Below are 15793 nucleotides of genomic sequence, written 5' to 3'. Positions count from 1 at the left end.
TATTTTGTTTATATCTTTGCTCACGGTAAGTAAGGCATTGTAAACACGAAAACAAGAAACCTTCGAAAGGGGTGTAGAATTCTCGTCGGATTTAATCACAATATACTTTGGGTCATCACTTTTTATTGGCGGTAAGTCAGGAAAAGCATCTTGAAATTTTTGATACGATTTTTTACGTTTTGGTTGGGGACCCTGGGCCAGCGCAGCAAACCTGTTGTCCCCGAACTGGAAGCCCGCCGGGGCATAGTGGAAAAATTATAATACACTGATATAAGTATTGGATTATATTTCTCACTTAAAATAAGTATTAATCGCGTTACTTAAGTAAGCAGACCGTAGTGCAAAAAAAAGAACACCAAAAGAGAGCTATATGAATAGCTATAAACTCAGAGAAAGACGCTAACTCAACTGCTTAGTACGAGGTTTAGTCGGTGACTGATTTATTTATTTATAATAATTCATATAACAAAAAAAGAGTTTTATTATATAAATACATAAACGCAGCACTGGCTACGAGGCCTTCAGCCGCCTTGTAATTATAACTAGGTGAAAAAATTCTATTTGCTAAGGGTTAGTAAAGATGTAAGTTGCTTAAATATGTTTTAACAAATCGTTGGTTTTTAAGAATCTATATACAATCATAACGTTTTTTTCTGAAGGTTCACTTAGTAGTTTTATGAGATCAATGTTGCCAGAGTTGTGGGCTGTTGAGTGAAGCATAGGACAGAGTGTGAGTAAGTGTTTGATAGAAGCGGTGTTATCGCAAAGGGGGCAAATGGATGGGCTTTTACCCGATAGTAGGTGGGCGTGTGTTATGATAGTGTGTCCAATCCTTAATCGAGTATATGTCTTCATTGCGCTAGTTGCAACTGTTGACGAGTAGATTATTCGATTTCTGGCTGGGTTTATGACCGCGTAGTGATGTTTAAATGTTTTCCATTCGCTTGCGTTATATATGTAAACTTAATTGATTCACTGTAAGTGTATTACATCTAAAGAGGATACTTTGAAGGCGTCAAAATAAATATTGATGAATAATTAAATATATTGCATTTTATTTACAATTTCCGAGTACATTTTTACAATTTATATTAACGGAAATAATTACGTAATAAAATTATAATATTTACATTTTAAATTAAACTACGTTTTACATTCGAAGTATACGAACTATTTTATATTTAAGTGCAAGGTGAGTTCCACGGTAAAGAGGATTAAAAAAAAACAGAACAAATGGTGTTTTCGGCAAAATCAATTTATTTTATTCAAGATAGTCTCCTTATGCTTCAATACAGCTTTTTGCACGGTCGAAAAGCATGCCGAACGAGTGATTTAGCTCGTTGGCCGGTATGGCCGCCAGTATGCCGGTGCAAGCGTTTTGAATGGTCCGTACGTCTGCATAACGCTTTCCTTTCATTGGCAAATGCATTTTCCCGAAAAGAAAGAAGTCGCACAGTGCCATATCAGGTGAATACGGGGAGTGGTTAACAAACGCCAACTTTCATCTTCGCTATATTCGGGCCGAACACATCGAATACGGCGCTCCAAACACCTTTCGAAAGCCCAAATGTTCGTTCAAAATGAGATAAATCGATGTTTTAGAGGTGTTCAATTCCATTTCCATGAATTTCAATGATGATTTCGGCTGATTTTTGATGAATTCACGCACAGTTTCGATGGAATTTCCGGTGATAACGGATTTTGATTGGCCCACATGTCGATCGTCATTTATGACCTCGCGACCACTTTGAAAACGTTGAATCCACTCTTGCAATCTGCTACCGAATATACAATTATTGCCATCAACTTTTTTTTTTATCAATTGAAACGTTTTGGTAAAAGTTTTACCAATCTTAAAACAAAATTTAGTGTTGGCTTTTTGTTCGAAGCTCATTTTCGCACCAATACACAAACATACTGACACTTAAAACGCAAGTTATATACGTATGGGATGGAGTCATGTGTAGAAATTTACGCAAGTGAGGATAGTTTCTCTGATTGTCATTCATTTGGAAATGGCCAGAAGCGAATCTTTTACATATGGCTCACGCAGCTCACGACTTCCGGTCCTAGACCAAGTATCCTCTGGGTAGACAAAGAAAATCCTTTTGAAGGCGAGCTAAAGTGAGAAGTGAATCATCCCTCCTTAGGACTTTGATTGCAGGGCATGCACTTGGAATGCCCAGTCCTTTAATTGGGAAGGTGCCGCTGCCCAGCTGGTTGATGTCCTCTAGAAAATAAAAGCTGACATCTCCGCCGTCCAAGAAGTGCGATGGACGAGGCAATGACTGAAGTGAGTAGGTCCTTGTGGCATTTACTACAATGGTCATATAAAGAAGCGCAAATTCGATTTGGGATTCGTAGTGAAAGAGAGACTCCGTCGCCGAATTCTGCCATTCACCCCGGTGGATGAGCATCTAGACACAATCCGCATATAAGCGAATTTCTTCAACATATCGCTGATTTACGCCCACAGTGGGTAAAGAAGGTATATTTGACACAACTGTCGGTAAATTCAGCCTCCGATGAAACATCCCCAAATACGTTGAGGCTGATCGACTTCGCCGGGGCCCGAAATATGGTTGTCTGTAGTACTAGATACCAGCATAAGAATATTTATCAAGCTACCCAGCAGTCTCTACTCGGACCACTATCTTGTTGCAGCGACTCACCTGCTTCTCTGCAGCAAAAACCGTACTTCAAAAAACACGAGAAAGGTCTGACGGCGAGAAGCTGCAATCACAACAGACAGTCGAACGATTTTCGACTCGATGTGCATTCCTGCTCTCTGAGGGCACTCATCAGCAACTCGGTATAAGGGAACTGTGGGACGGCATTTCAAGCTCCTTACGTACAGCTGCAACCGAAACCATTGGTTTTCGGAAAATGCAAAAGAACAGCTGGTACGACGAGGAGTGCCGTGTTGCAGCGGAGAGAAAACAGGCTGCCTACCTCGACCCGTTACGATCGACCACAACACTTGCGGGATGGGATAGATACCGAGAGTTGAAGAGGGAAGCGAGACGCATTTGCAGATACAAAAAGAAAGAGGCCGAAATGCGTGAGTATGAAAAGCTTGATAAGCTGGCCGACAGGGGTAATGCTCGAAAATTCTACGAAAAGATGCGGCGGCTAACTGAAGATTTCAAGACCGGAGCATACTCTTGTAGAACCCCCAAAGGTGATCTAGTGACCGATACTCAGAGCATACTTAAATTATGGAAGGAACACTTCTCCAGCCTGCTGAATGGCAGTGAACAACGCCAGGAGAAGGCGAACCCGATTCCCCAATCGATGACGATGGAGCAGACGTTCCATTGCCCTACCATGAAGAAGTTCGAAAAGCAATTATTCATCTGAAGAACAACAAAGCGGCGGGGGCCGATGGATTGCAGGCCGGGCTATTCAAACACGGCGGCGAAGAACTGATAAGGAGGTTGTATCAGCTTGTTTGTAGAATATGGTTGGATGAAAGCATACTATATGCACTACCTAATTACCTTGAAACTGATTGGCCTTTATCAGTGTGGCTTTAGGCCTGGAAAATTAATAACCGACCACATATTCACCATGCACCAAAAGGAGCTGCCTTTATGCCGCAATGTTTGAATTTGGTATCCCCGCAAAACTAGAGGATCTCTTTCTTAATTAATGTATGGTATCTCATATGTAAAGTGTAAACGGTATAAAGTCAACCGGAAGTTTCAAAAATTTATATTTGATAAATGGGCTCTAAGAGATTGATTAAACCGATTTGATCTATTTTTGACCCAATGGCACACATTATGAGGACAAGATTTTTTCTGAATTTTAATAACCTATTTTCATGTAAAGAGATGCTAGGCGAATACTTTCTAAGCAAGTTTGGTTGAGATAGTTTAGTGGTTTGTGAGATATGCAGATTAAACCTAGCAAAGGACGGAGGCATGTTCACTTACATATTTTTAATCCACAGCGCTTCCTTGTACGAAATTACAGTTTCATATATTAATTTGTGATTTGGCTTCCGCTTAACGGTATTTTATAGATGTAGTATTGGTTCGAATTCGTCCACCAAAGAAACACGTATACCAAGTTTCATCCGGACGCCTTGGTTTTAATACAAAATCAATGTATTGAAATTTAAAAAAATTGCTTTTTTTCTTCTCTACTGGGAAATGTAAACGATGTTTTTAGTTCCTCTTTGACTGCTTGGATTAAGCTTCGTTTGAAAGGTAGATTATGATATCATGCTCGCAGTGACTTCTAGTCTGGCTCCAATAGCTTAAAATCATGATCCGGATTTTAAAATAGTAAAAAATAAAATTTTGGTTAGTTCCGGACATAGACAAGTCTATAAAAGAGACTATCTTAGATTTCAGGGAAATCGGTCCAGTAGAACCTGAGAAATCGTTATTGTTTTGTAAAAGGCAGTTTCAAGAAAAATGTTTTTAGTGGACACTAAAACAACTATAACTTTAAAAAGAGTTGAAGTTTGAAAGATCCTCTTAGTGCGAGAATTTCTAAACTGTGACAATAGTATGTAAGAAAATTTTTTTAGACATTTTAAAATTGTTACACTATAATACCTACTTAATTAAATCGCTTATATTTTATTAAATTTTAGTTCTCTTTAATGTGCAGTTTTATTTAAATTCGGAAAGACTATTTAAGAATTGAGATTACCTTTTAGATATTGCTGGCAAGAAACTTGCGCCACTTACCTCGCAGTATAAAGCCAAGATGCGCAACGAAAGTAAAAAATGACACGGAGGAACGTAAGTTGACTGTCCGAGTTCGCGGTCGAAATCAAAGTGGTGCCTTGTCCGTCAGTCCCTTTTGTTCCTTTTTGTGTGGTGTCCTCATGTGTGTTGAATATGATGTTGTGTGCGTGTGGTGTGGAATGAAGATGTGGTGTGGAATGATGATGTGGTGTATGTAATGTGTGTGGTGTGGGAGTGTAATATTGTGAGGGGGGTCTGAGACTCATTTAGCCACCTTTCATTCAATGTTAATCTTCCTTCTTCTACCATATATTTATTTTTATATCTATTACAAAGTCATACTACTGTATGTTTTTTATTTTTTATTGTACTGAATATTATTGGGTGTTTTAATTTAATTCCTGTAAAATCATTTAATTCGCTACTAATTAAACTAAAGCCTGTATCGATTAGAGCAATGTATTTTTATACTTTTGCAATATGTTGTGACAAAATATAATAGTTTTGTTCACCCAACGGTTGTTGAGTTCAAATCCGGGTGACTGTCTCTCCTTTCGTCGTATCTCAGCTATTCTTGTCATCAGTGTTAGAATTTTATCCTTGGTAATTTCTTCCATTACATCAACCAACAACTTATCGGTGTTATTTAAATCTACACAACTACTATTTTCTTCATAATAAACGCTTAACTCGTAACTTTATATTTAATAGTTTTTGCTCTCAAATTTGACATTCTTCAGTACATTGTTGTATAATGTTGATTTCAACTGTCGTCTATGGAATGTTTATCTGCATTTTCCGATTGACAATGTGTTGGTATAAAATAAAGCACAAATTGTTTTCTTTCTTGTCTGCTCGTCTTATATTGTTGACAATAAATATTCTACCCTTTTGAAAAATGAATTGTCGGTAATTCTCTACTGCTTCAGTTGCTGCACTCTTCTTGTCAGTTGCTCTACTATATCCACTGGTACAGCTTCTGTTTTCTGTTCCTTCCGTCATTGTTGTTTCATTGATTACTAATCCAGTCCTCAATTATTTTTAGTTCGCACATTAGATTAGTTTACACTTAGTAACTCTTCACCGTGTTCTTTATTCCTATTCTATATGTTACAACTTGGAGTGTCCGGTCAACGTCTTATCATTGGCTACAAAATCGCAAGTTTTATTTGGGTGTTATTATACATATATGTTGTTTGTATCGCCTTAATATACGGTTATATATAAATGTTGAGACGAGTTGAAATTCGAGTGGCTGTAACTTGAGTACAAATTGAGATATCTTGATGAAACTTGGCACAAGTTTTTCTTGATAAAAAAGTGAGGATGAGTTCGTAGATGAGCTAATCGGACCACTGTCATGGCAACAAGCGAAAACCTAATAAGTGTCATAACTAAGAAGTAAATTAAGATATAAAAATGTAATGTGGCACATGTATATCAGTAGCATGGGTACCTCTGCTCTCCGTATAAAGGTCCTGTTAAATTACTAAAAGCGCGATACATCAATAACTAAATACGCCAGAGACATTAAATTTTACACATAAAAGCGACTTTATAGGAGTCAGAGTCCCCGCCCACACTTCGGTGATAATACATATCTCAGGACTTGCTCGACCGATATCGACCATATTTGGGTCATTATATTATCTTGACATTCTTAAGGTCCTGAGCTAAGTCGAGATACAAACATGCCTACTTCCCATATAACACTATTTTAAATTTCATTTGATTCCTTGGCTTTCAAACATACAAATTAAAAAGCAATTTATTAAATAGCGTGATAAAACTTTGTACAAAAAATGCATATATACCTAATATAAAGATTTTCCAAGTTCTGGCCGACTTTATTACGCATATTTCGGCTAATACATATGTGAGTTATCTTAATCAATTTAAGGGAGTGTGCTTGCTTGGAAATAATAAAATATGCCCTAGACCCCATGTAACTACAAAGGCTTATGTAAATGAAGGTTTTACCCCGGCATTAATCCTTGCAAGTTGCAAGAGTACGAAATGTTCGGCTATACCCTTCCTTACTTATTTTATCTAGGTTTGATACAAGGTATTGAAATTAATTTATGTTTCTTTTCGTTCATAATATTTATAATTTCTATATTATTTCCAGAAATTTTACCGTTATAATCAACTTTCTAGAAAGCCAGAGGAGGAATCAGATGATACTAAGGTGTGCGTTGTACCATATTGGTTAATTTTTAAAAATACTTCTTTACAACTATACAATGTGTTTTTCACATTCTTCGTCACTTTATCGATATTTCCTTCCGTACACTCAGGTAATGTTTTTAATTTGAAATTATAAAAAATAGTATTGAATTTAGTAATAAATATAAACTTATCATTAGAGATGTAGAATTTCGTAATTGTCAAATGTAAGTACGAGAAAGAACTCCTTTCTTTAATTACAATTATTTTTTATAAATGTTATTTTTGTTTCTGCCGTTAAACACTTCAACACGCAGCAGCTGATCCGTATTAGAACTATAGGTTTCATCTAAGCAAGGATGGTTCCTTGTTTTCATATGCATTATCATTAAAAGATAAAGAGAAATAGTAAATTATTGTAATGAGTGGTGTGACGGTAGAAATTCAAATGATTTAATGGATTTATGAATCCATTTTAATTTATGTGTGAACAAAGTTATTCTTCTTCAAAGCGATTACTTCAGATATCAACTGCCAACTGCTCTCTTTGGACAAGAAATATGTGCAACTTTGTCCAACGATAAATGTCTGTATATGTATCCAAAATATATTTAGGGGTTTCACATAGTCTCATAAAGTTATACTTGTAAGCAGGGGCGTCGCGAGGATCCAGATCATGGGGGGTGAGTCCCTTTGATTTGCCGACTCATTTCAAGAATTTGGCGATTTAATGTATATGTTTATAAATATATATAAAATAAGGATATCTTCATTTCTGATAAGGTATTACGGAGAAGTTTGACAACATAATAGCATAATTCATTATTTTATTCTCAAATAAGTATTGTACATATTAGTATAATCATCATTTAATATGTTTCTCTTAATATAAAATACATATATTGTTCAGCGACGTGTTACGCGGGAAAAAACAAGATTTTCTTAAGAAATTGAATTGCAAAAAATATAAATTTCTGAGTTATATTATCACTCTGCGATGTTTCAACATTGACCATTTTCCAACAACATCGCGCAGATCGATTTCGTCTACTTTATCCTTTGAAGAAGAAAGCAGCATCAAAGAATTCAAACGTTCATCCCCCATTGCTGTACGCAAATCGTTGAAAACAAATTTCAATTTACTAAAAGAACGTTCACATGAAGCTGACGTGACAGGAGCAGTCATTATGTAATGAACAATTTTGTACGCAGAAGGAATGACCTTTCTCAATTTGTACGCTACTAGTATAGAAATGTCATCGAAAGATTTACACTCTTTACATTAATCAAAAAGAATTTTTGTTTCAGCAAAAATACAATCTAGATCTTCACTGAAGAACTTAGGTTCCAATTGCACAACAAATTGTATAGATTCTATTGTAATATTACTTCTGTTAGCTGGAATCCTGAACTTCTCTTGAATGGGTTTGAAGGTTGACATAGTTTCTTGCAAATTATCTTGAATACAATTTGTGAAATTTTCGAGGACAATTTTGAATTCTTTTCTATAAAATGTCTGGAAAGCAAAATTACAAGCAGTTGCTGGATTATCGTCATATTTCTTCGGATCACGGCGTGTTCTGTGGTGTTTCGAAAAGTCATTTTCAGGGTTGATCTGACACTTTTCAGCAAATGCAACTGAACTCGCTAGCAATGCGTTAATTTATAATATATTCAACCACTGTTATTCGAATATTGTAGTGTTTTAATAATCCTCGTGGAAATTACGAAAAGGTGTCTTTTTAAGCTTGCTTCCGCAATTATAGAGCTATTTATTGCGTTTTACTGAAGTTAGAATTTTCATAAATGCCGGCTAGTGAATTCGCAATGGATATGACGTAAAAATTAATGTGCAATAATATATTTTGATGAAAATCTTAAAAATATTCAATAAGTTTGGACAACAAATTTCCGGGTACTTGGCAACTCTTACTGGAATTGCCGAAATGAACTTTCAAATTTTTAGTTATGATATTAAAACGGCCGAAAATGCCGACTCGTTCATAGATGGGGGGGTGTCACACCCCCCACACGCCCCGCCCTCGCGACGCCCCTGCTTGTAAGTTATAACGATCAGAAAACATAGCGTTCAGAGTTGTATTTGCGTAAATTTATTTTAGTATGCAATTCAGCAACAAATTTTTTAAACTGGTATAAAAATTTATGATTTTACGATGCTTTATGACACGTTATGAGTACCCCAATTATATATATTTGATGGAAAAAATGAGATGAGTAAAATCTATTGATGAGTCCTGGTTCCGGGAGATGGGCACATAATTGTATTCCGGCTTTCTTCGTAGGATCATAACGTCGCTGCATGTCTTGCAGTAATTATAGCATTGCTCAAATACGTTCAAATTTTATAGGATGTGATAAACTTTGATCCCTTGACACTCTTTGCTACAAAATTTAAGTGAGTATCGATCCAATCAGACGTAGTGGGGCGCAGAAACGTATTTTGATGAGCAATTTTTCGGAGAGTCCAAACAAGGACTAACGCTGAAGAGCACCACTGTTTTAACTGAAAACAGGCATTAGATAATAATATTGCAGTTTACTGCCTGATCGGATCTTACGGAGAACAGTTTATGAATCCAGCGGATAAAAACAAAATTCAAGAAAAAGTAACTGAAGCTTAGTCGGTATTTCCAGTAAGTAACTATGTATATCTAACTAAAATATGCGCACTTCTTGAACTTGAAAATTTTACATTTTAAAGTGAAAGAGTATTCAATAATCAACATATAAAGACCAATAAAAACATGGAGAAATTCCAAACAATTTCAACCCGGACGTTTCACAGTCGGAAATACAAATCTCTTTCAATATATTTGCGTGACTGTAGTTCTATTGCTATTGTGTCTAAACTTTATGCCATTGTGGACTCGAAGAATTTTTACATAATGTCACACAAACCACAATAAAAGCATGAAAAGATAAAAGTTTTATGGAAGTTGTAAATTTTTTTGTACCTATATATATGTATATTAGGGTGTTTTTTTTTAACTATTCTTTTTTTTCAATCCCATCATGAAATTTCCTTGGAAATACCCTATTTCCGTAAAATTTGAGCCCTTAATATTAACATTAAGGACTGGACCAAGGCATGTAAAAATTTTCCATTGAAAATACACGACAATCGTGATTTTTTATCCTTAAATTCGAGATCCTCGAGATATTCGGCTTTTTAAGTATTGCTTTATAGAATTTTCATAGATGGTATGTAATAAAAAAGCTATGAAAATTTCATATAGACTTAATTAAAAATTTCCATAGCTCTAGTCTTTTACGAGATATATACAAAAAAATTCCTCTAAGCTATACAAATTTGAAGATAAAAAATCACGATTGTCGTGTATTTTCAATGGAAAATTTTTACACGCCTTGGTCCAGTTCTTAATGTTTATGTTAAGGGCTCAAATGTTCAGGGAATTTTTTTAGGGTATTTCCAAGGAAATTTCGTGATGGGACTGAAAAAAAATAATAGTTAAAAAAAAACATCCTAATATATATAAAATATCTGGGATTAGAATTGATGAGAGACGTGCATGAAAATACCACGTGAAATTGACGAAAACCTAACTCAGGTTACGGCTTGCGCAGCTCCTAAAGTCACGATCACATCTCAGTTTGAAGAACAAGCTACTCATATATACAATGTTTGTTCCAAAGAAAACTTAAAAAAAACTGCAAAAAAAGTTTTTTCGGCAAAATCAATTTATTTTATTCAAAATAGTCTCCTTATGCTTCAATACAGCTTTTTGCACGGTCCAAAAGCATGTCGAACGAGTGTCTTAGCTCGTTGGCCGGTATGATGCCAGTATGCCGGCGCATTTTTTCGAAAAGGAAGAAGTCTCTTGGGTGAATACGGGGAGTGGTTAATGGTTAAAATGTGATTTTTGATCAAATAATCGATCACAAACGTCGATCGATGAGACGGCGCATTATTGTGCAACAAACGCTAACTTTCATCTTCGCGATATTCGGGCCGAACACGTCGAATACGGCGCACCAAACGCTTCAAAACTCCAAGGTAGAATACCTCATTAACGGGTGGAACAAATTCTTTGTGGACAATACTTTTGGAATCATAAAAACAAATCAGCATTGTCTTCATTTTTGACTTTTCCATGCGCGATTTTTTGGGTTTCGGCTCGTCCGGTGCCTTCCATTCAGCACTCTGGCGTTTCGTTTCGGGATCATATTGGAAATACCACGTCTCGTCGCCAGTCACAATATTGTAATGAAAGTTTTTGTCCTTTTTGACCTATTTAGTGATGTCCTTCGAATGTTGGATTCTGAGCAATTTTTGGTCGTCAGTCAATTTGTGCGGAACAAACCGTGCACATACCTTTCGTAAATCCAAATGTTCAGTCAAAATGCGATAATCAAATGTCATGAAGTTCTCACTGGACAATCGATGAAGATAGCAGATTCTAACGCACCAGTTGACATATAGATGGCGCCACCAGGGGGCGCTAGTTTAAAAAATTCCTGTTTACTTTGGAACTCACTTTGTAAAGCAATGCTCAGACCGATCTCTTCGTATAGAAATCAAATCTGGGACAGCTCAGCTGATTTCAATTTTAAACTTAATGAAGCATTTCAAAATAAAATTCTTCGCCCTCATGGGTCCAGATTTCCTCCATCTTACGTACTGGTGTAAAAAAACTAGAATAATTTAGTAATAATCTCTCGATAGGAGAACCTAGGAGCCTATAAATATATCATTCATTAGTTCTTCTTTTTCGATTCAACTAATCTCACCTTTAGTACATCAAATATTTTACGATGTACTTCAGCATCAGTGTTTTTGGCAGCAAATTTAGTTATTGCCATTTTAATAAAAATATAGTAGATTATAAAAAAACGTGAATATTAAAAAATAACAATAATAAACACAGTTATTATTTTTTATCAAGTGAAGAGGTCTTAGGCATTGGTTGTTGGCATAAGAGGTATAGATTCAGCTGTAGACTCTAATAAAGACTTCTTTAGCTCTAGAAGAGTGTCGGTAAGAACTGTAGTAAATATTATCAAAATGGAAATAAAGGACAATATCCATTGTTTAAAAGTGAAATGATACCAAATGCATACCAACATAATATACAATTGAAAATATCTGACCCACCGAGGTAATACTGTTGAAAATCCACATGAAAGAAATTGTCCGGCATAATGCACTAACTGCCAATCAGGGTTGCAAATAATGCATTAAAAAATATTTGAATTAACATTTAAATTAAATTTGATCTCTTTTTCGTACTTCGTGTTCTACTATTTTAAACTACAAATCGCTCTGTGCCATCATCTTCAATAATCGGCAAACTTAAACATTCAAACTAAAAAAAAAATCAACTTTTAATCCAACACATCCAAGTGTACCTTTAAGAAGGACGATTTAACAAAACAATGTAGTAATTTGAGAAAATCACTCTGCTTTCATCACTCTGTAAATAAAGACTTTTCATCACTGTATATCAAAGTTCTCGCTCTAGTTTCAATTACTATGTAAACAAATTATAAATATTTTTCATAGTAAAATTATTGAAATCAATGACTAGAAATAAAAACATAGTAATTTTAAGAATAAAGATGTCCACGGAAGTTATGCAAATGTGGTGGAAGGAAACAACTTGAAAATTGAATGGCCTCTGAAACAATATGTAAGTACCTTATCCAATGGATTAAACAGTGTACATACATATATCAACACTGCAAAAGCTGATCAAAGATTTAGTTAAAGATCAAAACAAATGCGGCAAACCGTCTTTGGTAAAAATATGCGCACAAAATATTTATATATCGAATGCTAACAGTGTTAACGAACATAAATTGGAGATGATGTGTTTCCACAGTATGAAGTAAGCCGGAAGTTCGAAAATTTCATATAAAATATGATCCGAATAGTGTTTTAACTTCGTCAGCTGTAAGGAGATTTATTGAAAATTTCCGGGAGATAGGTTCCGTTTTAGACGCCCTACACATTGGTCGTCTAAATGTAAGTAGTTCAAATGACAATGTCGAAACAATGGAAGTGAGGCTGGTCAAGCAGTGTCTGATCTGATGCTCGATATCGCGACATGATAACCGAGTTCTGTTTGTCGAATTTGGTTGATATTGATGTGGCCAATATGTGTTTTCTACAAGACGGTGCCATATTTCATACAGCCTGTAAAACACTTCAATTACTACATGAGACATTTCCACGTCGTGTACTCTGTCGTTTTGGTGATCACAACCACGCTTGCTTTAAAGGAGAAGGTTTACAGCTCCATTTTTGAAAGAATACATATGAGTACGTGTATGTGTATGGAAGCCATTTAGGCGCGATATGTTATTCCATGAATTAGCCTACTTAAAAAATTACATAAAAAACTGTGTTTAACATTTAATTCCAATCTTGCGTTAATTTTGGAACTTCTTCTTAATTGGCGTAGACACCGCTTACGCGATTATAGCCGAGTTAACAACAGCGCGCCAGTCGTTTCTTCTTTTCGCTACGTGGCGCCAATTGGATATTTCAAGCAAAGCCAGGTCCTTCTCCACTTAGTCCTTCCAACGGAGTGGAGGTCTTCCTCTTCCTCTGCTTCCCCCGGCGGGTACTGCGTCGAGTACTTTCAGAGCTGGAGTGTTTTCGTCCATCCGGACAACATAACCTAGCCAGCGTAGCCGCTGTCTTTTAATTCGCTGAACTATGTCAATGTCGTCGTATATCTCGTACAGCTCATCGTTCCATCGAATGCGATATTCGCCGTGGCCAACGCGCAAAGGACCATAAATCTTTCGCAGAACTTTTCTCTCGAAAACTCGCAACGTCGACTCATCCGTTGTAGACATCGTCCAAGCCTCCGCACCATATAGCAGGACGGGAATTATGAGTGACTTATAGAGTTTGGTTTTTGTTTGTCGAGAGAGGACTTTGCTTCTCAATTGCCTACTCAGTCCGAAGTAGCACCTGTTGGCAAGAGTTATTCTGCGTTGGATTTCTTGGCTGACATTGTTGGTGGTGTTTACGCTGGTTCCTAAATAGACGAAATTATCTACAACTTCAAAGTTATGACTTTCAACAGTGTCGTGAGTGCCAAGTCGCGAGTGCGACGACTGTTTGTTTGATGACAGGAGATATTTCGTCTTGTCCTCGTTCACTGCCAAACGTATTTTCTGTGCTTCCTTGTCTGGCCTGGAGAAAGCAGAACTAACGGCGCGGGTGTTAAGGCCGATAATATCAATATCATCGGCATACGCCAGCAGCTGTACACTCTTATAGAAGATGGTACCTTCTCTATTTAGTTCTGCAGCTCGAACTATTTTCTCCAGAAGCAGGTTGCAAAAGTCGCACGATAGGGAATCGCCTTGTCTGAAACCTCGTTTGGTACGGAGCTTTTCGTGTTGCTCAAAGTCAGCTTACACAGCCGTATTAGTTTTGCGGGGATAACAAATTCAGACATCGCGGCATAAAGGCAGCTCCTTTTCGTGCTGTCGAAAACAGCTTTGAAATCGACGAAGAGGTGGTGTGTGTCGATTCCCCTTTCACCGGTCTTTTCCAAGATTTGGCGCATGGTGAATATCTGGTCGGTTGTTGAATTTCCAGGTCTAAAGCCACACTGATAAGGTCCAATCAGTTTGTTGACGGTGGGCTTTAATCTTTCACACAATACGCTCGATAGAACCTTATATGCGATGTTGAGAAGGCTAATCCCACGGTAGTTGGCGCAGATTGTGGGGTCTCCTTTTTTATGGATTGGGCATAACACACTTAAATTCCAATCGTTGGGCATACTTTCGTCCGACCATATTTTACAAAGAAGCTGATGCATGCTCCTTATCAGTTCTTCGCCGCCGTGTTTGAATAGCTCGGCCGGCAATCCGTCGGCCCCTGCCGCTTTGTTCTTCAGGCGGGCAATTGCTATTCGAACTTCTTCATGGTCGGGTAATGGAACGTCTTCTACATCGTCATCGATTGGGGAATCGGATTCGCTTTCTCCTGGTGTTGTACGTTCACTGCCATTCAGCAGGCTGGAAAAGTGTTCCCTCCATAATCTAAGTATGCTCTGGGCATCGGTGACTAGATCACCTTTGGGGGTTCTACAAGAGTATGCTTCGGTATTGAAACTTTCTGTAAGCCGCCGGATTTTTTCGAAGAATTTTCGAGTTGTACCCCTGTCGGCCAGCTTATCAAGCTCTTCGTACTCACGCATTTCGGCCTCTTTCTTCTTCTGCCTGCAAATGCGTCTCGCTACCCTCTTCAACTCTCGGTATCTATCCCATCCCGCACGTCTAGTGGTCGATCGCAACTTTGCGAGGTATGCAGCCAGTTTTCTCTCCGCTGCGACACGGCACTCCTCGTCGTACCAGCTGTTCTTTTGCACTTTCCGAAAACCAATGGTTTCGGTTGCAGCTGTACGTAAGGAGTTTGAAATGCCGTCCCACAGTTCCCTTATACCGAGTTGCTGACGAGTGCTCTCAGAGAGCAGGAGTGCAAGCCGAGTAGAAAACCGTTCGGCTGTCTGTTGTGATTGCAGCCTCTCGACGTCGAACCTTCCTTGTGTTTGTTGGCGTGCTTTTTTGCTGCACAGAGGCGGGTGCGAATCTTAGCTGCAACAAGATAGTGGTCCGAGTTGATGTTAGGACCTCGGAGCGCACGCACGTTTAGAACACTGGATACGTGTCTTCCGTCTATCACAACATGATCGATCTAGTTGTTGGCTTTTCGATCCGCAGACAGCCAGGTAGCTTGATGAATTTTTTTATGCTGGAATCTAGTACTACAGATAACCATATTTCGGGCCCCGGCGAAGTCGATCAGCCTCAACTCATTTGGGGATGTTTCCTCGTGGAGGCTGAATTTACTAACCGTAGTGCCAAAGATACCTCCTTTGCCCACCCTAGCGTTAAAGTCGCCAATCACGATTTTGACA

The 15793-nt window shown here is 37.5% G+C and overlaps 1 protein-coding gene across 12 annotated transcripts in view; it reads left to right on the top strand.

Annotated features, from left to right (window-relative positions):
• The window catches only part of LOC126764075 (equilibrative nucleoside transporter 1-like), a 183554-nt gene that overhangs the window by 47826 nt on the left and 119935 nt on the right, over positions 1-15793 (top strand). For all 12 annotated transcript variants that reach the window (XR_007667805.1, XR_007667801.1, XR_007667806.1 and 9 more), the window contains exon 6: positions 6832-7000. Coding sequence is in view for 4 of the 12 variants with exons in the window: in XM_050481850.1 (XP_050337807.1) it covers positions 6832-7000 (169 nt within the window). In the remaining 8 variants the exon portion in view is untranslated. The remainder of the gene's footprint in view (positions 1-6831; positions 7001-15793) is intronic.

Source organism: Bactrocera neohumeralis, unplaced genomic scaffold, assembly GCF_024586455.1.
Source record: "Bactrocera neohumeralis isolate Rockhampton unplaced genomic scaffold, APGP_CSIRO_Bneo_wtdbg2-racon-allhic-juicebox.fasta_v2 cluster09, whole genome shotgun sequence".
Taxonomy (NCBI): Eukaryota; Metazoa; Arthropoda; class Insecta; order Diptera; family Tephritidae; genus Bactrocera; species Bactrocera neohumeralis.
This window is presented reverse-complemented; position numbering and strand designations above follow the sequence as displayed.